General features: G+C 46.3%; 2 protein-coding genes and 1 long non-coding RNA gene across 10 annotated transcripts in view; 2 read left to right on the forward strand and 1 right to left on the reverse strand.

The window, feature by feature from the left end:
• The window catches only part of ANKRD17 (ankyrin repeat domain 17), a 67416-nt gene extending 56972 nt beyond the window's left edge, over positions 1 to 10444 (forward strand). For 5 of the 8 annotated variants that reach the window (XM_039388033.1, XM_027714709.2, XM_039388032.1 and 2 more), the window contains 13 exons: positions 240 to 335; positions 557 to 673; positions 1168 to 1339; positions 1590 to 2037; positions 2129 to 2284; positions 2496 to 2645; positions 3122 to 4773; positions 5726 to 5923; positions 6551 to 6799; positions 8213 to 8320; positions 8521 to 8696; positions 8808 to 8972; positions 9848 to 10444. In XM_039388033.1, coding sequence (XP_039243967.1) covers positions 240 to 335; positions 557 to 673; positions 1168 to 1339; positions 1590 to 2037; positions 2129 to 2284; positions 2496 to 2645; positions 3122 to 4773; positions 5726 to 5923; positions 6551 to 6799; positions 8213 to 8320; positions 8521 to 8696; positions 8808 to 8972; positions 9848 to 9907 — 3747 coding nt within the window. In that variant the 3' untranslated portion in view covers positions 9908 to 10444. The remainder of the gene's footprint in view (positions 1 to 239; positions 336 to 556; positions 674 to 1167; positions 1340 to 1589; positions 2038 to 2128; positions 2285 to 2495; positions 2646 to 3121; positions 4774 to 5725; positions 5924 to 6550; positions 6800 to 8212; positions 8321 to 8520; positions 8697 to 8807; positions 8973 to 9847) is intronic. The other 3 variants (XM_039388034.1, XM_039388036.1, XM_039388039.1) reach the window with 1 other exon arrangement.
• Positions 10445 to 11871: 1427 nt separating this feature from the next.
• LOC113984489 (cytochrome c oxidase assembly protein COX18, mitochondrial) lies at positions 11872 to 15962 on the forward strand. The gene is made up of 6 exons (XM_027714539.2): positions 11872 to 12190; positions 12995 to 13095; positions 13289 to 13452; positions 14243 to 14355; positions 14698 to 14808; positions 15521 to 15962. Exons 1-6 carry the CDS (start codon positions 11885 to 11887, stop codon positions 15692 to 15694), a joined length of 969 nt encoding a protein of 322 aa, XP_027570340.2. The 5' UTR covers positions 11872 to 11884; the 3' UTR covers positions 15695 to 15962.
• Positions 13928 to 25304, reverse strand: LOC113984553. Its single transcript, XR_005566043.1, has 3 exons — positions 25228 to 25304; positions 19315 to 19384; positions 13928 to 14340 (listed from the first exon to the last, which is right to left on the reverse strand). It is a non-coding gene; the product is annotated as an uncharacterized LOC113984553 (long non-coding RNA).
• Between the last annotated feature and the right edge of the window lie 2341 nt (positions 25305 to 27645).

A 27645-nucleotide genomic window follows, 5' to 3' on the forward strand; every position in this document is an offset into this window, starting at 1 on the left:
CTGGAGCAAGGGCAATCTGATGACAGGTACTGCAATTCTGAGCCTTCTCTGCTGTCAGAAGTGTGCAGAAGCGTGCCCCACTAATTCGGGAGGTGAGAAAGGTGTAAAAAAGAAGTTGAGGGCATCATGTGTCGAGGAGTTGAAAATAAATATTTCTGGAGGAGCGCTGGGACTGCAGTGTTTGTCAGCAAACCAGAGGCAGCTGGGCTGCAAGAGTCATCCTTGAACTGTGTTTGCAGGGGCACGTGAAGGTGGTGCGTTACCTGGTGAAGGAGGTGAACCAGTTCCCATCCGACTCGGAGTGCATGCGATACATAGCAACCATCACTGACAAGGTAAGATGGGAGAGGGAATAGTGCTGTGCCTCAGCTTTAGAGGCCACGTTGTGAGTTCTCCTCGGCTTGCTGGCCACCAGCTTTCAGCCAGAGGATGAGTCCCATGGGGATTCTTGAGAAGAAACATAGCAAAAAAATGGTTATTAAATTATTAGTGTAGGCTGGACGTCATGCATCCAAACACTTTGGACACTGAGGGTCGGTGTACTTTCTCATTTCAGGAGATGCTGAAGAAGTGCCACCTGTGTATGGAGTCAATTGTTCAAGCCAAAGATAGACAGGCTGCAGAAGCCAACAAAAATGCAAGCATTCTGCTGGAGGAACTGGACTTGGAGAAGGCAAGTGGGAAGAGTTTGGAGCTGGGAATACTTCTTTGGTAAAATTCCAGTTTCACGTTCCTTCAGGATGATGAGGTCGGTGAAAGTAGGTATTGAGTGTATAGGGGTTTGTGTAATTACCATAATTGGAGTGTCTACAGATGAGCATCTTGTTGTTCAGGTAGTCTTTGATCTTTGCTATTATTCAGAGAAATAGTATCAGGAGACATCAGTATAACTATTTCCTCTGGAATAATATTGTACCCAAAAGAAGGATTTCTGAATGTGTTTTTGTCAAGTGCAAGACAGATGGGCATTTTCCAGTCATATGGATTTTAGGCCTAAACCCTGTTTTGTGTCTTAAATAAAACACACTAATTTACTAGAAACCGTAATACTGTAGTAGGAAGTTAACAGAAAAATCCAAGTGTAACGTCCTAGGAAATAGAAAGCATTTGGATTTCTTGCAATGCATGGGCAGTCTTGTAATGCTGTTCCATGTGCTTGACTTGTAGCTGAGGGAAGAAAGCAGGAGACTGGCTTTGGCTGCCAAAAGAGAGAAAAGAAAGGAGAAGAGGAGGAAGAAAAAAGAAGAACAAAGGCGAAAACTAGAAGAAATAGAAGCAAAAAATAAAGAGAATTTTGAACTTCAAGCTGCTCAGGAGAAAGAGAAGTTAAAAGCTGAAGGTGATTGGTTAAATTGCTACTGCATTTATTCCAAGAAAAAAATGAAATTCTGTATGAGTTGATATAAAAAGGGGAGAAGCTCCATGTTATGACATCCTATAGTTTCAGGCATGTCTGCACGGTTACTGGTTTTGGGTGGTGTTTGGAACCTTGTGAAGTTATTCCTGAGCTGTTTGATAGGACAGGTGTGATTTGGAAAGCTAAACCACACAAGCTAACTTACTCCTACTTTTTTTTATTCTTCCATCAGATGATCCTGAAGTCCCAATGGAGCCTCCCAGTGCTACCACCACCACCACCATAGGTATATCTGCCACCTGGACAACACTAGCAGGATCCCATGGGAAGAGGAATAACACCATCACCACAACAAGCTCCAAGAGGAAAAACAGGAAAAACAAAGTAACCCCTGATAACGTTCAGATTATATTTGATGATCAGCTCCCAATTTCCTATAGCCAGCCCGAGAAGGTGAACGGGGAATCCAAGAGCAGCAGCACCAGTGAGAGTGGTGACAGTGACAACATGAGGATCTCCAGCTGTAGCGATGAGAGCAGCAATAGCAACAGCAGCCACAAGAGTGACAATCATTCTTCCACGGCCAGCACTAACACTCAGAGCAACAAAAAGCAACCATCGGTGCTTGTCACTTGTCCAAAGGATGAGAGGAAAGCAGCTCCTGGCAAGTCATCCATCAAGTAAGTCCCTGGGACCCTGCATGCAAAGTCCAAGTCATCCTTTTTTTTTTTTTCCTCCCCACATAATAACAGCATTTCATTTCTTTTACAGGTTGTCTGAAGTTATTAATGAAGTGACAAATAATTCCTTGTCTACTTGCACAAAATCTGCTCCTTCTCCCCTTTCTTCTCCAAACGGAAAGCTAACCATTGCTAGTCCCAAACGTGGTCAGAAGAGAGAAGAAGGGTGGAAGGAAGTTGTGAGAAGGTAAACAACATTCTCCCCTATTTCCCCTTGTATGCTGTCCTTTGTGTAGCCCTCCCTGGAGTTACTGAATGACCTTCTTAGGGGGGCTGAGATTTCACAAAACTGCTGCTACGTAGCTTGAATCAGGAAATAGAAGATTATTTTGACCAACCTGCCCACAGCTTCTTTCCTTGGAAGTGTTTCCCACTAAATATTGTTTCTTTTTCTACAGATCCAAGAAGGTTTCTGTTCCATCAACTGTAATTTCCAGAGTCATTGGCAGAGGAGGATGTAACATCAACGCGATCCGGGAGTGCACGGGAGCGCACATAGACATTGACAAACAGAAGGATAAAACTGGAGATCGGATAATCACCATTAGGTGAGCAGGAGCCTTCATTTGCTCCTTCCTGTGGGGATCTTCTCATTGTAGAACACGTGTCTGTATAGAAAAATGAAAAGGCTTGATCTGGTTGCTCCTTGGAAGATCACTTTGAGGCAGGGGAGGTGAATGGGGAAGCACGAGTAAAACCCCATGTGTTGGTACTAAATACAAGTTGTGAGATGAGGCAAAGCATAAACGCTGGGACATGGCTAAATATGTACACTTGTTTAGGGAAGTAAATATTTTAACCATTTGGCGTTTTGGGGAGAGTCAGAGTTTTGAACTTGAGCTTCTTGAGCAATTGTCAGCAGCAGGAAGGAACCTGCCAAACTCAGTTTTCAGGTGGAGAGTTATTTTCCTGTCTGTGTTAGCATGACAGAAGGCAGGCTGGATCGTGGATCGTGTGTTGGAGGTTCTTGGCTATAATGTATGGAAATGCTTAGATGTGCTTTCCCCTTCCTTCCTTTCCGTAGGGGTGGCACAGAATCAACCAGGCAGGCCACGCAGTTGATCAACGCTCTGATTAAGGATCCGGATAAGGAAATCGATGAACTTATTCCAAAGAACCGTTTGAAAAGTTCGACCGCCAACTCCAAAATGGGGTCCTCGGCGCCTGCCACCACCACAGCTGCTAACAGTTCTCTCGTGGGCATCAAAGTGACCACCGTAGCTGCTTCGTCGGCGTCCCAGCCTGCCTCCGCGCTCTCCGTGCCTGCCATCTCCTCAGCCTCCACTCACAAGAGCATTAAGAACCCCGTGAACAACGTGCGGCCCGGTTTCCAAGTCTCCCTCCCGCTGGCGTATCCTCCTCCGCAGTTTGCACACGCTTTGCTCGCCGCTCAGACCTTCCAGCAGATCCGTCCGCCTCGGTTGCCCATGACACACTTCGGAGGTACTTTCCCACCAGCCCAGTCCACGTGGGGCCCGTTTCCCGTTCGGCCGCTGAGCCCCGCGAGAGCCACGAACTCGCCGAAACCTCACATGGTGCCTCGCCACAACAGCCAGAACAGCAGCGGTGCTCAGGGGAACCCGGCGAGTTCTCTGACGACGAGTCCCACGGCGACCACGACTTCGGTGGCCTCCACTGTGCCTGGTTCTTCCGCGAGCGGCAGCCCGAGTTCCCCCTCGGTCAGGAGACAGCTCTTCGTCACCGTCGTGAAGACGTCCAACGCCACGACGACCACCGTGACCACCACGGCGAGCAACACGAGCACGGCGCCCACCAACGCCACGTATCCAACTCCTACTGCCAAAGAACACTACCCCGCCTCTTCCCCCTCGTCTCCCTCTCCTCCCGCACAGCCCGCGGGCGTCGCCAGGAGCAGTCCTTCCGACTGCGCGGCCGCGGCCTCTCCCAACAAAGGTGCGCCTTCGTCTGACGCGGACGCGGGCAGCCCGCCCGCGGTGGAAGCGAGCGGCTCGACCGGCAGCAGGCAGCCCAACCCCGGCACCGGCAGCTCCTCCGTGCATCCCGCTCATCAGCAGCCTCCGGGAGCTCCTCTGCCAGAGACCAGGCCCCCTCTCCAGCAACCTCAGGTTCCTGCTCCAGATCCTCGGCTGGTTGTGCCTCCAAATTTAGCGGCGACGAGCTCATCTGCTCCCGTGGCGGGTCCGACCAACACCCCGATGACCTACCCCGTGTCCCAGACGTCCATGGGGTCTGCCCAGCCCGCAGCCAAGATGGAAACCCCGGCCATCAGACCGCCTGTCCACGCAACCGGCAGCGTCCACAAGAATCCAGCTCCTGTGCAAAACTCCTCCGTCGCAGTCCTCAACGTGAACCACATCAAAAGGCCCCACAGTGTTCCTTCTTCAGTGCAGCTTCCTTCTACCTTAAGTACACAAAGTGCTTCTCAGAATTCGGCCCACCCGGCGAACAAGCCCATGGGGAACAACTTCAGTGCTACTCTGCCTTTCGGGCCCTTTAGTACGTTGTTTGAGAACAGCCCCACGTCTGCTCATGCCTTCTGGGGTGGGTCTGTCGTTTCATCTCAGACGCCACCGGAATCCATGCTCTCCGCAAAGTCCTCATTTTTGCCAAATTCAGATCCGTTACATCAGTCTGACACTTCCAAAGCCCCAGGTTTTAGGCCACCGTTACAGAGGCCAGCTCCAAGTCCCTCAGGTAAGTGTGTTTTGTGTCCACACCTTAATAATGCAATTTATTCTGGATTTTTCAAGCCAAGTAGAGCTCATTTTCCTTTTTAAGTGGGTGGCAACTGATGAGCTTGATAAGTCACTCTTTTTGCCATTGCAGTCTGCTCTGCTCTGATAGCTGAGATAATAAAACACTTCACTGTTGTTTCCACCTCCCTTCCCTATCACCACCTAATGCCTGCTCTGTTTTGTGGTAACATGTCCTGAGGCTGTAAAAAAAATATGCAGTGTCTGCCAGGTGTGAACTTATAACTTAAAAGAGATGTGTTCTCTTAATTACTAAATTGGAGCAAAAAATGTTATTTCCTTGACTGCCTGAAATTTGTAGGGAAACGCTGAGCCCTCTGCCCAAAGCAGAGGCCAGGGGGTTGTCACGGAACCTGTTCTGTAGCTTTCAGAAAGTACAGACATGGTTTGGGCTGTCTTTGCCTGTTTTTGTAGGACCTCTGAGTTGTTTATCAATCAATACAACAGCAATTTTTTTTCCTGTTTTGTGAATGTGATGGTGTTGAATTTTGTCAGTTTAATATACTTCTCAGCATTTTGATATATGACAGTAACCGTAAGATATACAGATATATAAATCTTAGACCCCTAAGATTTTATTTTCCCCTTTCTTCCTTGAAAAGGGCATGAAGGGAGCAGTAAATCTTGTATTTCAAATATCTTGGCTAATTGGTGCCATTTGGTGTTAATAAAATAGGAATCATTCTTGGTTTATATGTACAGCACAATTGCCACATGCAGTCCAGACTTGCAAAGTGGAAAGCTTGAGACTCCCAGTTTTCTTTGGAAAATAGTAACACACACCCCCAAAAATGCACAGGATAAAAGTTTTCCTTCTTATTTCCATAGTATGGGCAAGCTCTTGAGGGAGGTGCTGGAGTCCTGGGAGTCATTTGTGCCCATTTCTCTCGTAGGTATTGTCAGTATGGATTCCCCCTATGCTTCTGTAACACCTTCTTCTACACACCTGGGGAACTTTGCCTCAAACCTTTCGGGAGGGCAGATCTACGCGCCCGGGGCACCTCTCGGCGGAGCACCTGCAGCTGCTAATTTTAACAGACAGCATTTTTCCCCTCTTAGTTTGTTGCCCCCGTGTTCATCAGCATCCAACGGTGAGTTCCGCTCAGCGGGCAGCGGGTGAGAAGCCGCCGTGTAAATGCAGAGGTCTCACAGAACCGCGTAAGGAATTCCAGGAGAAAATCCTTGGGGCAGGTTCTGGTGCCTTCCTCCAGCTCTGCCTGTGCGGGGCAGTTCTGTGGGCAAAAAATTAAGAAGCTGTTGAGTGTTGGCTTATTCAGGGAATGAGTTAGTCTGATTTATTGGCAGAAATAATGACAAAAAGCCCACAGGGAACAAATCAGGATTTAAAAAAGGAAATATAAAAAAAAGAGGAAAAAAATAAACCCAATGGCAGCATGGATTTCTTTGGGTTTCTTTCAGCTCTGGTTCTGGCTATAATGCTAAAATCCTCTGCTTCTGATAAAGAGTGATGCTCATCTTAAGTTTTGTCTTGTGTGTCCAGTGGCTGGGCTGCCAGGGCATGATAAGCACTTTATATAAGGGACTGAATCAATGGTAAATGTCTCTCTGATCTGAAAGTAAGACTTGAATTTATCTTGAAGTGTGTGCTGGATGAACCTGGCATTGACCAGCTCCCCACTGCCAGTTGCTGGATGTTCAGGGGTGGGTTTGTGGGATCTGGCTGCCACCACTAAGTGCTCCTGTTGCTCTCCTTGCAGAATCTCCTGCTCAGTCCGTGTCCTCTGGAGTACGAGCACCCTCTCCCACCCCTTCAGCAGTGTCCTTGGGATCAGAAAAGCCCAGTAATGTTTCTCAGGACAGAAAAGTTCCTGTTCCCATCGGGACTGAACGGTCTGCACGCATTAGACAAACTGGAACGTCTACTCCTTCTGTAATTGGGAGCAACTTGGCTGCTCCAGTGGGACATAGTGGGATCTGGTCCTTCGAAGGTATAGGTGGCAGTCAAGGTATGTGGTGTTCATAGGTGCACTTGAGTTGATCACAGTGTTGTGTTTCCCAAACTCACTCCAGTGCTGGAGGATGATGCAGAAGTGAGTGCCTCGAAATACAGGAGTGCTCTTTCCGAGGGATTTGGAGCGGGGACTTGTGTTTGCCCTCCTGTCCAGTTATTTGTGTTTTACTGAGGTCTCAGAAAACAGTTCCGAAACGCCCTGGCTGTGAAGATCTGGTACTCCAAGTAAGAAGTAACAGGAAAAATAAAACCACAGGGTTTACAGGGGTGAACTGGGTGAGGATCATTGGATTTAGGAAGAGGGGAAATTAAGGTGTCTCAAGATAACTGTCTGGGGGTTTTCTGTTGATGAAAGAGATTGTTTGTACAGTAGGAGATAATATTTAATTTGTAGCCAAGATAGAGCTTTTTGTGCTGAGGATGGTGCTTCTCTTAAGTGGTCATGTTCTACATTTGGGGTTTTTTTGCTTTTTCCAGCCATTTGCATTTTACCAACACAAGCTCTTGGCTCTCCTGGAGTCACATAGAATTCAGTATTTCATAATTTATTAGTAACTTCAGCAAACTCGCCAGGAGTCTCGGATGCAACTTAAAGGAGACGGATGAATTTTTGTCATATTGATGGGGGGGGTTGGGTTTGATTGTTAGTTTCTGTGGGGGTTTTTTCTTGGGATGGGAGGTGTGAATCATAAGACCATGCTGGATTGGACCTCTGGAGGTCCTCTCGGCCTCCCACACAAAATGGGGTTTGCCATGAGGCTGGACAGGGTTGCTCAGGGCTTTATCCAGTCTGCCCGGGAAAACCTGCAGGAACGGGAATGGGAACTGCTCAGCCCCTCTGAGTAACCTGTTCTGCTGCTTGACTGAGTCCAGGCAGCTTAAGGTTTTAACTGACTGACTGCCCTGGGGTTTATCCCCAAATACAAACCTCATTTTACTTCACTAGTGGTCTTCTCCCAGGTAAGGCTTTAGAAATGTAATATTTGTTTATATTGTCTGGCTGTAAAAGTTGTCCTTTGTGCCTGTCTTGGCCTTCAGAATGCTTCTTGCTTTCTACTTTTTTCAATTACTTGAATATTTTGATTTTCAGTTCATAACAGGATTGGCTTTTCTTGACTAATGAGATGTCTCAGAAATGTTTTTGTATCCCTTCTCCAAATACAATTTCCTTACGTTTTGTTTTGAAAATTGACTTTATGAATGTCTGAGGTTTGAACTGTAGCACCAATACCAAACTCCCCCTGGTGAATTCATGTAATTAGTACACGAGCACGTGTCTGGAGCTGGTCATTTTCTGGTTTTGCTTTGCAAAAGTACTTCTCTGTCTCTTAGAATATTAAATAATAAATGGAAGAATGGTAATGAAGTGGAGCAAACAGTCTTCGTAGCATACATACCCTTTTCACAGCACCAAAGGCGCAAAGAATTGAGGTTTTTGGAGGAGGGAGAGTTAGCCCAGATGCCAGCTCTGCTGTTGAGGTGGAGGAGAATGGCAGGGGCAGCGCCCTGGTCACAGGTAACTGTTCCCAGCTCCTGGCACCGCCTCAGGGCTCTGGCTGGGGGGCTGCAGGGGCACGGTGTGGTGCTCGCCATCCCCCACGTGCCAGAGTTTTCGTGGGTGCAGGAGCTGCAGGCTGAGCAGGGGGCACAGCTGAGGCTGGGGGATGCAGGAGGAGGGGCTGTGGTGTGGGTAACGCTGTGTCTCTGTGCTGTCAGATAAAGTGGACTGGTGTCACAGCGGGATGGGAAGCCACATGATCCACCGGCCCATGTCCGACCCGGGCGTGTTCTCACACCAAGCCATGGAGAGGGACAGCACGGGAATCGTCACGCCTTCCGGTACATTCCATCAGCCCGTTCCTGCAGGATACATGGACTTCCCAAAAGTCGGGGTAATGACCTTGGCCCTGATAGGCAGCACCAAGCCCTCTTAGCCCTGCTGTCTGTGCAGGGATAGCAGCGCCCACGAAAACATCCTGACTGTTGCTTTTCCTTGCCCTCAGGGAATGCCTTTTTCTGTGTATGGGAACGCCATGATTCCTCCCGTAGCCCCCATCACAGATGGTACTGGAGGCCCCATCTTTAACGGGCCTCATGCTGCTGACCCATCTTGGAACTCGCTGATAAAGATGGTTTCAAATTCCACAGAGAACAACGGGCCTCAGACGGTAATTGTTCCCTTTTTTTACACTGTGTATTTTACCCAAAACCATCGTGATTCCTGTCTGTGCGGTTCTGCATTTGGGAAAACAAATTTTGGGGCAAAATTTGGTAGGAAAAGCTGTTTATTTTTCCTGTTAGTGAAGCTTTCCCTTCCCAAAAATGGAAACCAGCAGGGGGTTGTTGCTGGACTCCTGACTGTGTTAGGAGTGCTAATAGGAAGGGAGTAAGTAGCTCTTTGCTGCTCTGGTCTTGCCTGGCTTGTCCACTAAATATAATTTAGGCAGCGCGTTTAATTCCCCTAAACCTCTTGTTCCTACTCAGCAACTAATACTCTAATGGAACGTCAGTGGCTCTTGTTAGGTTGTATCCTGTGTTTATTTTTAATTAGACAGTGAGCTCTGTTACACTGTTACTAAATAAAGATGTTTCTAGGCTTAATTTGCTTGGGAATGATCCAAGCTCCAGGGAACAGCTCCCAGCTCTGGCAGACCATAGGTGTGTGGAAGAGGGGGTTTGGCCACAGTTAAGGCATTGCTCTGAAGTGGCTCCTGACCACAGTGAGGTGGTTTCTGATTTAATGAGGAAACTTTGTCCCCCAGAGAAAGCTTCACTTGGTTAGACTTGGCTTTCCTCAGAGCTGAGGGTGCTGGGGGGAGATAAGGTGCCAGAAATCAAGTTATTGATTGATATCAAATCTGAACTGGAAAAGGAGGGTGAGTCTCTCGCTCTGGGAGCTGGAGGGATTCAGGCACTGGCCTTGCAAGTGCTTTGGCACATGCACGGAGTCCTGTTAGTTCTCCTGGGTCCCGCAGTGTCCCTGTGACTTGTGCCCTGCTCTGAGCAGCCCCAAGCAAAGGGTTAACACAGGTCTCTCTTGCAGGTGTGGACTGGAACTTGGACACCTCACATGAACAGTGTGCATATGAACCAACTGGGCTGAGTGGGATCAACGTGCTGGCCTTGAGATTCCTTGTTTTGCAGAGGAAACCACAAATGGCAGAAACAGTTTATGTGCTCCCAGATCATTCTACTGATGTGCTTGACTGAAGTGTGTAGGCTTTTTGCAGAAGAACTTACTAACTGACCTTTTTCTGTGAACATTGTGACCACCCATTCCCCACCATCATATGTTTCAACTTAGTTAGACTTTCTTCTTTCCTTTCCTCCTCTTTTTTTTTTTTTTTTCTGACATAACTTTCTGTTGAAGCTGTTCTTTGGCTGGTTGGTTTTAGTACTGTAAACTGCTTCTGAGCAAACACAGAAATTTAGCAAAATTATGTAAACTTGATCCTGAAGTTTTAGAATGGCAAATAAATGTACAATTGTTTACATAACAAATGGCTAAGCAGAAAGTAAATTTCAATATGTCAGTTATAGAGGCTCTACTTTATGTAGACTTAAATTAATGTGAGATATGTACCTTCATATTCAGAAATCTGGATGTTTCCTTCATACATTAAACTATTAATAAGCATAACTTTTCTACTTGTGTAATTTAAGTACGTTATAAAAACAAAAAAACCCTAGGCATTATCAGAGGGCTTTTCCCAAATAAATATGTGTTGGATTTTTTTTGAGAATACATACATTCTCTGCTTGAAATGAGAGCTTCCCTGCTGAAAGCTCCAAAGGCAAGTTTATTCCAGAAAAAGCCCTGTGAAGGTTTATTTGGAGAAGTTCAGGTGGGAATTCCCCTACAGCCAGGAGCTGTCACCTGTGAACAGCAGTACCAGGAGGTAAAGTCTGGGGGGGTCCTTTGAGGCCAGACTGGGTGAGCAGTGGCACTGATCCAGTCAAGATCCCCCTGCAGTTCCTATACATAGTGTTTAAAGGAAATGTGCAACTCAGATTTAAGAAGTACTATTGGGTTTTTTTATGGTGCTCCTTTGAAAGCCAGAAAAAATACCCCACTTGCCTTTTACATCCTGTGATATTTGAGGTGGGCACAAGCCTTGTACATACCCGTTTCCATATACCTGCCCTTAGGTGGTGCTCTAAATGAAAGCAAGCTCCTTTTTCAGCTGCAAGTACATCCTGTGAAGATGTGGTGGGAACAGTGTGGATCCTGAAATGAAGAACTGCTCAGAGAAAGGATTGCAACTCCATCTCACACCTTACTGTGGTGGTACTGTGTGTCCTTCCCCTCTGCTGTGTGACCAGCAGCTCTCTGCTACATCATTTGCCTAAGGCTTCAGTGCTGTTTGAGGTTACTAATTGTTAATCCTACTGAGAAACAGTACTCAGTATTGATTAAGACTGAATTCCCGAGTATTTGTTGACCTGATAGCTCAGTCCATGTGTGGGGCAGCACAGGCTTGATGCCACCACTGTGGCTGGACTTTTTTTTTTTTTTTCTCAGATACATTTTTTTTTTTTAATTCTTACACAATATAATGCTTTTTATTTGTCCAATAAACCAAGGAACATGCTCTTTTGGGAGCTGGCAGGTGCTCTTTATTTGAGAAAAGGGAACAACCAGGGTTCTGATGAACATGGAGAGGAAAACATGGTGCGGAGTGTGTGGTTTTAAGGAGTATTTAGACCTCTCCTTGCTACACAAGAGGTAGACACAGTTCAGAACCTGGGTGGGCAGGAGAACACCGCTGCTGTGGAATGAGTAATTGCTCATTAATGAATACAGTTTTCAGGCTGAGAAAGCTGGGGCTGTTCAGCCTGGAGAACCTGGCAGCACCTTCCAGTACCTGAAGGGGCCTGCAGGGAAGCCGGCGCGGGACTCCTGGGGAATTGTACAAGGAGTAATGGGTAGGAAGTGAAGGAGAGGCAGTGTAGGTGAGGGAGGGGGCAGACATTCTTTCCCGTGAGGGTGGCTGCACAGCGGCGCTGGCTGCCCGCCCCTTTGCCCATACCCGCCATGGCGGCCACGGCGTCGCGCGCTCCGCCCTTGGGCGGGCCGCGCATGCGCACACCGGGGTGTGTGGGGTCGCCGTTGGCCATGTGGCGGCTCGCGCGGGCGGGCGCGCGGGCCCCGCGGGCGGCGGCAGCGGCGGCAGTGGGAGCGGGGCCGGGCGGCCGCGGAGGGGACGGCGGCTGGTATGAGTGGGCGGCGAGCTCCGAGCCCGTGCACTGGGCCGAGGGCGGGCTGGCGGCGCTGCAGGCGGCCACCGGGCTACCCTGGTGGGCCGCCATCGCCGGCGGGGCCGCCCTGCTGCGCACCGCCGTCACCCTCCCGCTGGCCGCGCACCAGGGGCGGCTGCTCGCCAAGGTCGGGGCGCTGAGGGCGGGGGAAGCGAGGGGGCGTGGAATAAGCGTCTTTTAAACAATTCTTAATAACAGTTCATTTACTGCAGCGGGTCTTGTGATTTTGGGGAGTTTTGCTTTTTTGGGGCTCAGAGGGGCAGAGGAAGCTATGAGGGGTGGGCTGAGGGGTCTCTGAGGGACGGGAGGGGCTGTGAGGGAGAGGGGGGCGAGGAATAAACGTAACAATTCTTTTATTCCGCCGGTTTTCGGAGGTTTTTAAGTACTTTTGTTGATTACCATTGAGGTGGCATTGAAGTCGGTGGGTCTTTGTAAGTAAAGTAGCTGGTCACAAGTCCTGAATGAAGGCAAAAAGATGCTTGTTAAGAATTGCCCTGATTTCAGTTGGGATAGAAACAATTTTCTTCTTAAAAACGTATAAAATCTAATAAAATTCTGTCTTCGCTTCATGTAGGATTGTCTTGGATTGTTACTGTAAATACTTGTCACTGTTACACTTGCCACTGTTATCTTCACATGGTTATATTGTTTAAAGATATAAGGTGTTCACTTGCCTTGTCTGCAAGACATTCACAAGATGCCCTGTCATTCACAGGCGTGTTTAATACCCGTACACATATTAAATTACACAGTGGTAATTAATATGTTTAATATCTGTACAGTTGTTAAGTTATATTATAGAGTGACAATGAATACGGTTAATCTCTGTACAGGTTTTTAATTACATAGGGATAATTAATAACAGAGGAGGGAAGAGGAAGTGGCTGTTGCCTGCAACTTTGCCCAAACATTTCTCGTTTTCTTTAGCTAGCTGGAAAACTTGCAGCCTGAGATTAAGGAACTCGCCGAGCGCCTTCGCTATGAGGTTTCAGTGCGAGGAAAGCAGCTGGGCTGGTCTGAAAAGGTGGCCAGGTACGAGGGGGATTGTACACAGCTCACAAACCCGTTCCGGAGCGAGGGGTGGCAGGAGGGAACAGCCCACAAAGATTCTGCCATTGTGCCCAAAGCTTAGGTTTTCATTCCCCTCCTATGATTCATTTGCTCTTTTCCCTTTCAGCCTTTATCTGTTTTAAAGCTCTGAGCGGTTGTTTTTTCTCTCTCGAAGGTTCCACTTCAAGAAGAACCTGCGGAGGATTGTTACAGAGCTGTACATTCGGGACAACTGCCACCCCTTCAAAGCCACCTTGCTGGTGTGGGTGCAGATCCCCATGTGGGTCTGCGTGTCCCTGGCTCTGCGCAACTGCAGCATCGGTGCCGTGGGCTCAGAAGGTGATTAACGTGCACAGGTGGCTTCTTTCATTGTCATGTCTTACTCATTTGCTGTTTTCGCAGACCCTCTGTTGGTTACAGAACACACCCTCTTGAACTGGATGTATCAGCTGATATAAAAAGTCAGCTACTGAGTCTTTAAACTTAATATAGTTTGAACTTAGTTTTAAACTTAATATAGCCTGATAATCCTAGTTAGCAAGTGATATTACCCATGCCACGGCACACTCACTATTAGTCTGTATTATTTTTCTTCCTTGTGAAATACTATAGACGAGGTGAATGTGTGATGGTTTTTAAATAAAAAAATTATATATATTTTCTTTAGAGATGAGTTTATAGTTTGTTCTTCTAAACAAAAACGTAGCTAGTTATGCAGTTAGTAATAAAAATATAATTGTTATATTTATATATATAAGTATATGTATATTATATATAATTATTTCAAAAACACGAAATAAACACTATAGGTTACTGCATTCTTATTTTCCTCATTGACTTGTAAAGTGGTGGTTGAGATCAAAGTAGTTTTTGCTGCGGGTTTACCTCTCAGTGGCTGTTGAGAGCTAAGCTGGCTCTCAGCTTTTATCTCCTACCTGTTTTCACTTGTACTGATAGCAGACTGTTAAAATCTGTTGAACCACAGATTTCTGCTTTAACAGCATTTATCACGTAGCTAAAATGTACCTAGAAAGTTGTGTGTTTGGATTGTAATGCATGGGACGGTTCTGGCTCACTTGAGGCAGCAAATCCTACTCAGTTCTGTACTTGCCTTAAATTGTTCTTGTAGTTCAAGAGCAGTTTTCATCAGGAGGAGCACTGTGGTTTACAGACCTCACGGCACCTGATTCCACGTGGATTTTGCCCGTTTCCCTGGGGCTGGTGAATCTGCTGATAGTGGAGGTACGTTAGTGGAATAAACACAGTGATTGCAAAGGGATAATTCTTTTCACGGAATTTTTAGACAATATTACCCAGTTCTAAAACATAAGATTATCACTGCTTTAAATGCACTGGGCAGAACTGAAAAATAACCTCTTTGTTCTGTGCATTTGAATGTGTCAGTGTCTTGTTCAGAGATGACAAGTTGTGATGTGACATGTCTCAGATTTACTTGAGCCACGGTAAAATTTAGTTTTGACTGAAATTTCTCTTAGAATGATGTTCTAATGAGCTTTCTGGGTGTTAACCCTCAGCTTGGTCATTTCAAAAAGAACCTGTTTATAACTGTGTCTCCTCTTTCAGATCTTTTCTTCGCAAAAAAAAATGCAAGTGTCCAGGTTCCAGAAGCTCGTGACGAATTTGTTCCGCGTGGTGTCCGTGGCGATGATCCCTGTGGCTGCCACAGTCCCCTCTGTAAGTACTGACGTGACTTTCGTGGCTCTTCACCCACGACTGGTGTGTTGTGGTGCCTAAAGGGCAGCCCAAGTGCCTCACGGGTTTCTATTTCTGCTGCTGTTTGCCTAAAAACACATCAGATGTTTTGTCTACAAGCGTGTTTAAATTCATCATGCCTTTGGAATATTTTTGCCCAAGAGGGAAGAATTTGCAAAGTTGGAAGGATGTTCAGAGCAAGTTAATGTCCTTTGTGTGGTCTCAAAACCGAGAGGAAAACTTTATGTATAAAGTCATATAGGCAAGAGTTTGTTAAGTGAAAGAGGAAACCAGGCTAGTTTTAAATGGGGACATGTTTCAGAGTTTTCTTCAAACACTTCTCACTTTTACCAGGTGTTCTACTGCAGAATATTCTTAGCAAAAACCAAGTGTCTGGTTGTTTTCTCATCAGTTTATAGTCTGGAATACAGAAGTTGAAACAAGTTTAACATGCCTTAATTTATGAACTGCAAGCCTCAGTGTAGATGACACTTTTGCCCAGAAGAGTTCAGAGACACAGACAGTTACGTTTGACACAGAAGCCATTGTTGTTGTTGAGAGGAGGAGTGGTTTAGGTGAGTTATTCCTGTCAGTAACTGGGGGTAGCCCATGGCTGTGCTTCGGGAAGAGCTGCCTAAAGCTGTTGTTCTCCTCCCTCCCGGGAGCTGAGCGAGCTCTGTTTGTCTCCTTGCAGTCCCTGGCGCTGTACTGGCTGTCCTCGAGCCTCGTGGGGCTCTCCCACAACCTCCTGCTGCGCTCGCCCGCCTTCCGACGGCTCTGCTGCATTCCAAGGACCAAATCCGACTCGGATACTCCTTACAGGGACATTGTGGCTGCCTTGGCTGCCAAGTACAGCTTGAAGAAATGACATCCCTGAGCTGCAGGAAGAGCTGTCTCAGGAGTGAAGCAGTGCTGTTTTACTGAGATGTACTTATTTGCTGTGTATTTATTTTCCAAATAAAGCACTGAAGGCCATAGAGAGGGTACTGTTCTGCACAGGTGTGTGTCTTCATTGGGAAGCTTTGTTTCAAGGGTGGTTGTTTTGCAACTACAGCAGTCCAATAGTCCAGGTTTGTCTCCTGAATTACTGTAAGGAGCTGTGCGGGTGAGTGTTAAATAAAATGTGACGCATGTAAGCCTGCCTCTTTTTTACTGTAAGTCCCAAAGGTAAAGAGGTTGTTTGGGGTTTTTTTGTTAAAGTGGTCACGAAATACTTGTTTAAGTTTTTTAATATTCCAAGTTAATATTTTGATGTAAACTAACAAAAAATCGGGATTGGAATTTTTAATGCAGATTTGGAAGCATTTATTTGAATTGTGGTGATAGCTTAGTGAAACTCAACAGGTAGGGCTGAGATAGAGTTTCTGAGGGAAAACAGCAGTTTTGGAGAAAAAGTGCAGATGTCACGGTACTAATAACGCTGCCCTTTACCTGTGGGCATGTTTTCACTGTCTGGTTATGAACCTCAGAACATCAGTGTTAGAGTTACATCTGGATGCTGGCAGGATATTCTTGTACCAAAAAGAAAAACATATGTGAAACTGCGAGTCAAAGCAAGCAGGAAAATGCATCTCATCTAATGGCGTCTTAAAAATTCAAAACCCACAGGCAAGGAGGTCAGAATTGATGTGATAAAGCCCTTTCCAGGTCTGCATCACAGGTAGGAAATGGTTTCTAGATTTTTAAAGGGTGTTACGGGTTTCTCTGAATGTCATATTGTCATTTTGCTTCCGCCGAAGGTGTTGGAAAAAGTCGGTGCAAAGGTGCAGTTTGAATTTTTATCTGGGAAAGTGTCAGTAGAGGGAGCTGGTGCTCCGTACAGCTCTGAGGGAATGTTCAGTGCAGGAACTTGGCTGTGTTAGATTTGCAGTTCTCCATTTATTTATGTTCGTTTTGCACCCTTTTTATCTTACAAAACCACACCTGAGATCTGCCAGTGCCAGTTAAAAGGGAATAAGGTTCCTCCAGCAAGTGTATTTTGGAGGTGGATTTCTTACAGCATTATTTGAGGTGAACCCTGACTCTGGAAGGGGGTTGTTGGAATACTGCAGGTACTTAGGAGGGAGCATGAACTTGGGGAACTGAAATGAGTGAAGTACAAGTTCCCTGAGTGGGTTCTGTTGTGACAGAACTCCAAATTGCTGAAATATCCTGGCTGGGATCCCTTTCTGTGCATATAGCTGGGAGAGCACACACTGCACAGTTCTTAATTTGGGATTAATGATCAAAGAAAAATGTAATGAGCTGTCTCAGGTCGAATGAGGTTGGCTGTGGAAGGGCTGAGGAGGGTTTCTGGAGGAGAAATCAGAAAAACCCGTTGCTGTGTTGTCTGAGAAACACGCTCTTGAGAAGGCCTGTGCAGGATTCTTTGAATGGCACTGTATCACTGAAGTAACGTCATCTAGAGCTCTCTTTGGCTTAACTGTGTCACCACCTCTTCTGTTTGCTTCCTGTTCTGGCTTTGCTAAAAACAAAGAAATGGTAAGTAAATGATCCAAAGCCAGTAGTAATAAAAGAATTGAGGTTTTAGAAAGGAGGTCCTAACTTCCCTCTGCTTATTAGCCTGAAATACTGCAGGAGAGAGGAGTTGGTCCGTGTCCCATTGAGGAGTGAGATGTCACTGTGATCCAACACCTCTTCCAGGGTGCTGGAGGGGAGTGCTGCTGTCTGCCAGGGAACTTGGTACCTTGCCAGTCCACCTGCTCGTTCTGTGGAGGTGTTCTAGTGGGGAATCCAAACTCTTCACCCAAAGCCGAGTTACTGGGGTGGATTCCTTGAAGTGCAAGAATTTTTTTCGAGGGCAAAGTGTGGTTTTTGGCACGGTTCCCTGGTTTCTGGAAAGAAAAAAGGGCTGAAGTACTGTTGAACGTGCTACTGTACACAGGGGGGTGCTCCAGCCCCTGTCAGCTGTGGGGCTGCCAGGTTCTGAAATCCAGGGCAAGCAGGCATGGGATTAAAACGTTTTTCTTCCTCTATCTTTCATCCTGGTGCTGTTTCAGAACTTAATCAGCCTGTCCTTCGCAGTGTACACTGCTTTTCCACCTCGCTGCCGTGCCCCTTTGAAGTAGCCCAGCGTTGAACACTGCTGAGCTTGAAAATAATGGACAGAACTTGCTCACTGCTCCCTCTTTGTGGCTGAGGACGCCCAAGGGAAGCAGGCAGGTGTCAGGACAATCCCTGGTTGTCTTTGCAAAGCCCTCCCTTTGTGCAGCCATGTGGCCAGCTGGCAGCAGGGCTCCTCCTTGATTCGCTTGATATATATTATATCTATATCTATATATATCTACCTGCACTTAATTGATCTGATTTCTATCAGTAAATAAAATACCTTGTTCCTTTGAAGCTCAGTGTAGCACTCAGCAACAGCAGCTGCTGCTCTCCTGAGTGAGGGGTTTTGCTCTGTTTTTCAAGTTTGAGGGATCACAGAAAATTGAGAATAAGGGATTGCAGCTTTTCATCAGTGGCATTGTGATGGTTTTGATCAATTTTTGGTGCACACATCTATCCTCTGGGCCGTGGGCTTTGGGTCTGGGTAAGAAGCCTGTGTAAACTTGCTTCATGGTTAAGGTGAGTGCACACATCCATATGTTCCTTTATTTAAGGAGCTGAGCTTTGTGGACTCATTTGTTAAGATGCCAGCTCATAATCTGACTGCCTAATTAACTTTGCAATTAGAGTAGTGGTAAATAACATTTTTTTAACCTGCTTTACTTAATATAATCCCCTAGTTCTGTTTCAAGGAAGAAAGAAAAAGACTGCTGCTGCCTTATTTATAGGGATTTGGCTTTGGAATGAAATCTTCCAGCCCTCAGAACCCCTGGTACTCAAATCCCTATGAAAATGTGGAGTATTGTACTGTGTGCTCTGAGGCTTAATAATACCTGGTCCTTTTAGGCTTGAAGGGTAGGGAAGGAAAACACATTTCCCTGTGCCAAGTACCCTGTCTTCCTGCAGGGAACCCACACTTTTGTACGCACACCTGAGCAGTGAAAAACTGCTTGTTACTGAGTCCAGCTGAGAACTTGGGGTGCTGTCACAAGTTGTTGAAATGTGCTTCTGCAGCCAAGTGAAGCCAGCCAAGAAGTTGCTTTTCCACTCTCGTGTTTTAAGATGGCCTGAGATGGGCCAGGAATCTTCAGGCAGAGACTTGGTCAATTTGGAAATACTTAAACTTGAGCAAGGGAGATCATCTGCCTGGCTCTGGTCCTCCTCCCTTTTTGAGGGCTGTGCTGGATTCCCATTTGTCCCTGTGTGTGTGTTTCACTTTGGGAGCGTGTCTTAGAAAACAGTGAACCCTGAACTTTTTCTGATAGGATAACATTTTAAATATGGATTTCCTGGAAATTTTGAAAGGCTGGGCTGGATTTGAGAGGTCTAGTGGAGGTACCAGAGCACTTAAGTGCAATGATTTTCTTTCAGCACCTCGGTTTGAACAGAAAACTGACCCCTGTCCTGCTGGGGTTGCTGACAGAGGCTTTTCAAACATACCTTAATGGGAGCTGCTGCAGGCAGAGAACATGTTCTTCTGGATGAATTCCTGACCTCGAGCCCCTTCTGTCTAGAAAATAAACAATAAAGTCTCTTACTGGGGGAAATCAGTTGCTTAGAAATGTATCTAATAAAATACAAATAGTGGCAGTACTCTCTAGGCATGTTATTTCTGCTCTGAGGAGGAGTTGGAAATTGGAAGTTGGCAAAGAGGAACTTTTTAGAGGTTCCATATCAATGTAGCCTAAATCCTGTGGGTATTAAACTAAAGGGATTTTAGTTTAGATTTAGTTTAGAACTCGGGTTCTTTGTGCATTTTGTTAAAGTCCAGCTGGCCATGTAATGAAACAAGATACTTTTTTTGAAGGTTCTGTAAAGCAGAGGTACTTAATACTCACTCAGCTGTTTGGAAATATTTCTGTTCCTTATTTTAGGAATTTCTTTAATGCATGGCCAGAATTACAGTTGAGCACTAGGTCCTTATCAACTTTTGTAAGCGGAGAAGGTGCAGCTTTGTCAGAAGGAAAATGGGAAGGGAGGGACTGGAAGTGGGTCCATTGATTCCCAAGTGGGGGCATTTGCCAAGAATCCCTGATTTTCCTCTGTAATTGCTGTGCATTTCATGGGTTTTATTTCATTACTGCCTGTTTAAGTGCTCACTCCAGAGTGCAACCAATAATTCTCTTGTATTTTACAACATAAACAAGCTCAGATTAATTTGCTAATAAAAGCTTTGCTAGGCTTGCATTTTTCCACTTTAAATGCTGTTGCTGGAAGGCTGAGAGATAAGCTTTGTTTGGAGATCTTTAGAGTAATGGTTTCTGCAATAAGTCCCCAGAGACTGACTGTGCACACGACTGCAATTTTTTAAAATATATACTGTGGCCTTTCCCCTTTCTGATGCAGATTGTTTGGAGTGAACTAATTCTAGAAGTCGGGAGAAAATAGGAGCAGTGGTGCTTTGAGTTGGTTAATGCAGCATAACAGCTGGTCCTGCAGGTAATTCCCATTCCCAGCGCTGTGTTTGTGTTGTTCCCCAATGTTCCCCAGTGCTGCAGGATGGGGATGTCAAACCAGACCAGAGTTTAGCTGACAGGCTGCGAGAGCGTGGAGCCAAGCTCCAAGTGTGTTTGCTTTTCCTGTGCTGCCAGCTCCCCAGGGATTGGATCCCAAAGAAGAACAGGCTGGCTCAGGAGCGACTCTAGAGCGTGTTATTTGCTGTCAGAAGCTGTTTGCTCTTGTGGCAATTCAAAGTTTGGATTGAAGATGTGGGTGGAAGATCAGGCTCAAATCGGGGAGGCGCTGAAATGCAGCAGCGAGGCCTTGGCCACAATATAGGCTTTAGAAATCCTAAAGATAGGAAAATATTGGACATAGGGAAAACTAACTCCCATATTCTGGCCAAATGAAATCTCTTTGGTGCTTTAGGCTTTTAGAATCTTTCTCCTCCACGTCCTGTGAGGCGAGAGGATGTTCTTACACAGTTAAATAGTGCAAACACAGATTTGGGGGCTGACCAAAGAAGCTGTTGTGTTCCTGTGCTGTCAGAATCCCTGGGTTTGGAATGGAGTTTTGTTTTTCCTCATTGCCCTTTGGATGAGCATCACTTGGACCTGTTATGGGCCAAAGTTTTTCCAAATTTTGGCCAAGTGTGTTTATTTTTATGCTTCACTTGATTGAATTAATCTAAATTCATCCTCCCAGAGAATCTGAAATCTTGAACCTGCTGCTGCCAGCAGGAATTCTGTGACTGATTTCAGTGGGATAAAGATTTCATTTATCTTTTCTCCCTTTTCTCCATTTTCTCCCTCCAAAGAGTAGAATGATATTGTTTCTTTTTTATCCCTTTGAAGATGCCACAATTTGGAAGCTATAGGGCAAAGAAGCATTTCTCCTGCTCCCTGTGTAAAATGGTTGCCAGAAATACTGACATGATTTAACAACAAACAGTTGTTTTTCCCCGTACCTTAAGATTTATGGATAAGCATTCCAGCATGCTTGGTAGAATCCTTTCTTCCTGTTTCCATCTAAATATTTCTGGTTTATGGAAGGAAGTTATGCAAATAAACTGCTCCTCACGGTTGCTCTCTCAAAGCTTAGAATATCCTTCAAGCTGCAGAACAAAAGCTCTGAGAGGTCAACTGTGTGAGCTGTCTGAAGTTTATCACTGATTAAATCCCCAAAGACTCTTTACTTTGTTTTGGGAACAAACTTAATTGCTGTTCCAGGCTTGCAGCCTGTGTTACCTTTTATTGCTGAAATGTGCTGTTGGGACGCTGACTATCTTTGTAAACCTGAGGGTGTAACCACCCCAAAGCCATGGGAGAGGCCTGATTCTGATGCCATAAAAGCTTTGTGTAGGGGAGCATAATCAAAACTAATGAAGGAATTTTGAAATGCAGGTTGTATTTGTAGTTTTTGTGCTCCTTCACACCATGAGCACAGCCATAAGACAGGTTTTTCTGCTGCATGTCATAGTAGTTCACTGAACCCTGGAAACAGGACCTGACTTCTAAGAGCTGTTTTCCTGAGTGCAGAAGACAGTTTTGCTCTGAGGAATTTACTCAGGGAACTTCATTAATGTTACATGTGACATGAATTCACCTCTTGAGGTGTGTAATCATCACCCTGGATCGGTGCATCTGGGTGACTGCAAAATTCTTTTATAACATCCACACAGAGGTTGGTTTGTATTGAATTTTAGTTTTTATATAATAGACTATATGTTGATGTATATTTTACTCCAGACCCAAAGAGGAAATGTGTCACAGTGCAGTGTTAAATGGCCACAGACTGTGTCACTCCTGGCAACTCTGCCTCAGTGCACAGAATAATGGATGTTCAGGGGTTTATGGACTGCACGAGGCTCTGGGACATGCTGTGGGGAATGAAGTTGGAGTGAGATGCCAGGTTTGAATGAGGAAGGTTTTCCTAATGCTCTCTGCCTTCCTTGAGGAGCAATAGGTAGTTTAGCAGCAATCTGGACTTTAGGCATTCCACGCTTGCCTTAAACTACTCCCATCAGCTTTAGCTGTGTCGTCCTGGAGGATTAGTGTGGTGTATTCCAGTTTTACTATCTAGATGCTGGCAGCTGCTCACCACGAGTTTATTGAGCTCATTTAGACCCAAACAGGAAACACTAACTTGCCATTTGGAGTTTCCTTTGTGCTGCTCCGAGAAAAACCCGATGCACTCGGCTAAATGTTTCATTTGCTGTGGGAATTTGCTTTGGCTAATGCAGTTTTTAAGACCTGTTGGTTCATTCAGAGGTCGAGGAACATTTATGTAAGAGAGTCCTCAATAACATTCCTTTAACTTGGCAAGTTGAAAAAGCACAGCACCAATTTTTTTCTCCTCCTTGGAGTATTAAATTTTTTGCATGGATCCTTTTGACTTCTATCCAAAGGGTGAAATTGCTTTAAAAATATGGATACAGCATCATGTAAAGGCAGAGACAGGAATTATGGATTAGTTTCCTTTGATTCTCCCATCTTCCTGTTAATGAGGGTTAACCCAAACCCCAGCACACTGAGTTTTCAGGGAGAAAAAGGTAAGATTTAGCTAAGCTTCCATACTCCAGCTTTCTGCTCTTAGGATTTTTCAAGCATCCAAACATTCTGGAGATGCCAGATGTGAGAGAAGACCCTGTATTCTATGGGTACTCTTTACTGAAAAATCCGCAGTATTTTAGGGTTTTCTGTGTTTCCCTCATACTTGCTAGGTGAAGAAATGCTCAAAAGCATTTGTCTTCTCTCAAATCCATAAAAACCTCCGCTTTTTGGTAAAGTCCAGATTGAGAGCATCAGGTTAGGAAACATTTGTAATGATTTCGTTCCCTAGAAAGACAAACTGACAGACTTCTGCCAGATGGAGCAAGGTGGGTTGAGAAACAGTGATATGTATTTGATATAGCCAGAAAATATCCTTTATCCCAGGGGAATTAACTGCTGAAACCCGCTGCATTTTGCAGTTGTTGGGTGGAGGGAACAAACAAAAAAAACCAACACAAACGAGTAAAAAGACGTGTGAGAGAATGGGTGGTGGAAAAAGTGCAAACTCTGAACAAACTTGCGTTGACCTTGAAACGTGTTTGGCCTCTTTTTCTCTTATTGCGGTGGTTGCAGTTATACCTGGGGTGAATTAATCCCTTCGTTAGCCACGTCTGAGTGCTCAGGGAAATGGATCCCTCAGCGCTGAGCGTTCCAGCATTGTTTTTATGCAAAGAGGTGTCACCACTTCTAATAGCACATCCCGGGGGTGGCTAAAGCTTCCCCCTGCTGAGAGAGACATGGCTGGGCTTTAAATGAAGTTGGAAAACACTGGTGTAATAGGTATATTCTAGTGCCTAAATATATACACACCCCTCAGTCTGAGTCTGTACGTGTGAGCTTTAACATGATCTGCAGTTTTGCTGCTGATCTAGGTAGTGATTTCCTGTCTGTAACAGGAAAAAATGAGATTTTTAATTGGGCTGTAGTAGAAACTCGTGTTTTTATTCAGAATTATTTTATCCAGAATTCCAAGGGAAAACTCTATTGTAGAGAAGGTAAATTGTAGCTTTTTTGATAGTTACTCTGAACCTTTTTCTTGGGGCTTTCTTGTAATGACTATAAAGTGGCTTCTCAGATTTATTTTCAGGATGCTCATCTTGTAAGCAACACTTGATCCAAGTATTTCACTGTCTAGAACAAACAAATCTTTTTTTCAAGGTTTTCAATAATCAAAGAGCAATCCTGAACTATTTTTTTTCCCAGATTTTCCATACTGCTGCTGTATTGGGGAAAAATGCAGTCCTTGTGGTCCTTTTTGATTTTAGGCCCTAATATAATGCTCTAGAAAAAAACTTGGTTTCTAGCTAAGACTCTTCTGTGCTTGACTTCCAAATTTCAGACAGTTCTTAGCTGAAATTGAACCCAGCCGGAGCAGAGTATTTTTTAAGGGATGGGTTATCCAGGAGTTAGCAACTTTCCAAATATTGTATGGTACCCCAAAACCACATTTTCCTTCTATCACTGTTTTCTAACTGTTTTTTCTCAAAAACACTGATTTTTTTTTTTTCCCTTCACAAACACTGATAGAATGAAGTGCCTTCTACTGTTTCGCAGACTTTTCTGAGCCAGCTGCAAATAATTGGCCTTTTTTTCTTTTTTTTTTTTCTTTTCAAGCTCAGTTTTGGGAAGTTTCGGAGCAGAGAAGAGCTGGGTGGGAAGCGCAGAGTCAGTGCCCAGGAGAGGGCACCCCTGCCCTAAGGAGCCTGAAGGTGCGGTCCCAAGGAATACAGTCGCAAGTACGTTTCTTTTGTCATGGAAATAGAGCCTTTAAGGTTGGAGAAGCCCTGCAGGGTCAGCACTGCCAAGGCCACCACTAACCCGTGTCCCCCAGGTGCCACGGCCACACGGCTTTTTTTTAAGTACCTCGCGCCACAGGGGAGCCAGGAATGGTGCACCTGGGAACACACCAGAGTGGGATAAAAGGCAAGTTTTTTTTATCCAGAGCCATTTACGAGATGAGATCTCCTTCCGGGAGACCTGGGTTTGGTTTGGTTTGGTTGGTTCGTCGGTTGGTTGGTTTTTTTAAAGAACTAATTTAGAATTAAAGATCGTTAAACCCGGGCCCCTCAGCAGGCTCAGGGGGAGGCGTGGAAGAAACAACAGAATTCTCAGGAGATTCGCTAACACACTTTTACTTGCAAACTTTAGAACATTAAGGTAGAATAAGGTACTTGGCAAATTTTAAAACAACATCCCGACAAAATAGGGGCACTTCTTAAACTTGAATTTATCCAGACACAACAAGGCCCTTACTGAGGCATTGACTGGAATTTTTTGGCCTGGCTTACAATATATTTTGGGAAGAAGTTATGAGAGGAAAGAAACACAGAAAGAAAAACGAGAGAGAAAGATATATATTCACCCCCTTGGGATCCAGCGTGGGCTTAGCTGCTTTTTAAATCCATTTTATCCATGAAGTCCACCATTTTGGACCAGACCATGGGTCAGCCGCCATTTTGGGACAGGCTATCGGCTCAGTCCGCCATTTTGGGGCAGCCCCAGGGTCAGTCCCCGCCATTTTGGGGCTCTCGAGGGCCTGGGTCAGTCCCCGCCATTTTGGGGCAGCCCCAGGGTCAGTCCCCGCCATTTTGGGTCAGCCCCTGGGTCAGTCTTTGCCATTTTGGGGCAGCCCCTGGGTCAGTCCCCGCCATTTTGGGTCAGCCCCTGGGTCAGTCCCCGCCATTTTGGGGCAGCCCCTGGGTCAGTCTCTGCCATTTTGGGGCAGCCCCTGGGTCAGTCCCCGCCATTTTGGGGCAGCCCCAGGGTCAGTCCCCGCCATTTTGGGTCAGCCCCTGGGTCAGTCCCCGCCATTTTGGGGCAGGCCCTGGGTCGGTCCCCGCCATTCTGGGGCTCTCGAGGCCCTGGGTCAGTCCCTGCCATTTTGGGGCAGCCCCTGGGTCAATCTCCGCCATTTTGGGTCAGGCCCTGGGTCAGTCCCCGCCATTTTGGGTCAGGCCCTGGGTCAGCCCCTGGGTCAGTCTCTGCCATTTTGGGGCAGCCCCTGGGTCAGTCCCCGCCATTTTGGGGCAGCCCCAGGGTCAGTCCCTGCCATTTTGGGTCAGCCCCTGGGTCAGTCCCCGCCATTTTGGGGCAGGCATTCTGGGGCTCTCGAGGCCCTGGGTCAGTCCCTGCCATTTTGGGGCAGCCCCTGGGTCAATCTCCGCCATTTTGGGTCAGGCCCTGGGTCAGTCCCCGCCATTTTGGGTCAGGCCCTGGGTCACTCCCCGCCATTTTGGGTCAGGCCCTGGGTCACTCCCTGCCATTTTGGGGCAGCCCCTGGGTCAGTCCCCGCCATTTTGGGGCAGCCCCTGGGTCAGTCTCCACCATTTTGGGGCAACCCCTAGGTCAGTCCCTGCCATTTTGGGTCAGGCCCTGGGTCAGTCCCCGCCATTTTGGGGCAGCCCCTGGGTCAGTCTCCGCCATTTTGGGTCAGCCCCTGGGTCAGTCTCCGCCATTTTGGGTCAGCCCCTGGGTCAGTCTCCGCCATTTTGGGTCAGCCCCTGGGTCAGTCTCTGCCATTTTGGGGCAGCCCCTGGGTCAGTCCCCGCCATTTTGGGGCAGGCCCTGGGTCAGTCCCCGCCATTTTGGGTCAGTCCCCGCCATTTTGGGTCAGGCCCTGGGTCAGTCCCCGCCATTTTGGGGCAGGCCCTGGGTCAGTCTTTGCCATTTTGGGTCAGCCCCTGGGTCAGTCCCCGCCATTTTGGGGCAGGCCCTGGGTCAGTCTCCGCCATTTTGGGGCAGCCCCTGGGTCAGTCCCCGCCATTTTGGGGCAGACAATGCAGGAGCAGAGAGGTGTGTATAAAACTTAGAAAGAAAAGATCCACCTGAAAATTCCACTTCACGCTACAGTGGAATTTTCCAGAATTTACCCAGTTATCCAGATTATAACCCAGAACTCTTGAACCTTCATGTTGAGGTGAGGAGAGAACAGACTTGTTCCACAAGGCTTCAGTGCTGTCTGCTCTGTAGCTGGAAAAGCAGCACCGTGGTTTATAGTTTTTGGAGATATTTTGGTGCATCCAAGATGAACTTTCTGCTTGAGTTGCACTAGACAAGTAGAGAGAAATCAGTAGATATTCTGACAGTTTGCAGAATGGAAATAAACTGTGTTTGTTCAGGTGGAAAAGAGATGGACTCGAAGGTGCAGCAGAAGGAGTACAAGGCCACGGCGAGGCTGTCTGAGGTGGGAGGGATCGAGGAGATGACAGGGAGGCAAGCAAGAGGTGAGGAATGACAGAAACACCTGGGGGGGAAGTGCTGGCACATCCAGGCTCTTCTCTTCTGCATGTCACCTGGCTGTGAATGATGCAATAAAAATACACTGTCTCTTACAGTCAGGTGAGTAAATCAGTTTTAAGTTGCTTTTTTTTTTCCCTCACCAGGTAACACTCTTAAGCATTCAGGATGTTAACATTTTTCTGATTATCATGAAACTGTTTTCTGTACCAACTGTCTCTAATTCAAGAGCAGCTTCCAAGCCATTCCAAGCAATTTTCTGACCTCTGCTAGAACATTTAGTAAATGTATTCTACAGCAGCACTTAGCTCAGCCAGACAAGATATTTACATCCCCAGCTCCAAGGTTTTACCACTCTCCAAAAAGGACACAGCAACTAAATCTTGTTGTGAGGAGGCAAAACTATCCCAGCCAAGGTTTTGCCTCTTTGTCTGGCTGATGTGTCTCCAGTAACAATTATTTAAAGCACCAATACTTCACTGCCAAGGGCTGTAATTCGCAGATCTTTGTAAATAAATGAGTATCCTGGGGGGAGAGCTATGGC

Source organism: Pipra filicauda, unplaced genomic scaffold (assembly GCF_003945595.2).
Source record: "Pipra filicauda isolate LSUMZ 115617 unplaced genomic scaffold, ASM394559v2 scaffold600_size242580_pilon, whole genome shotgun sequence".
NCBI classification, from domain to species: domain Eukaryota; kingdom Metazoa; phylum Chordata; class Aves; order Passeriformes; family Pipridae; genus Pipra; species Pipra filicauda.

Bases quoted from the DNA above. Each gene is read 5' to 3' on its own strand.
- LOC113984489 (XM_027714539.2), top strand. From the start codon at position 11,885: ATGCGCACACCGGGGTGTGTGGGGTCGCCGTTGGCCATGTGGCGGCTC. The intron at 13,453-14,242 runs GTGATTAACGTG...TTGTTCTTGTAG, and splicing joins CGGTGCCGTGGGCTCAGAAG to TTCAAGAGCAGTTTTCATCA. The intron at 14,809-15,520 runs GTAAGTACTGAC...GTCTCCTTGCAG, and splicing joins TGGCTGCCACAGTCCCCTCT to TCCCTGGCGCTGTACTGGCT.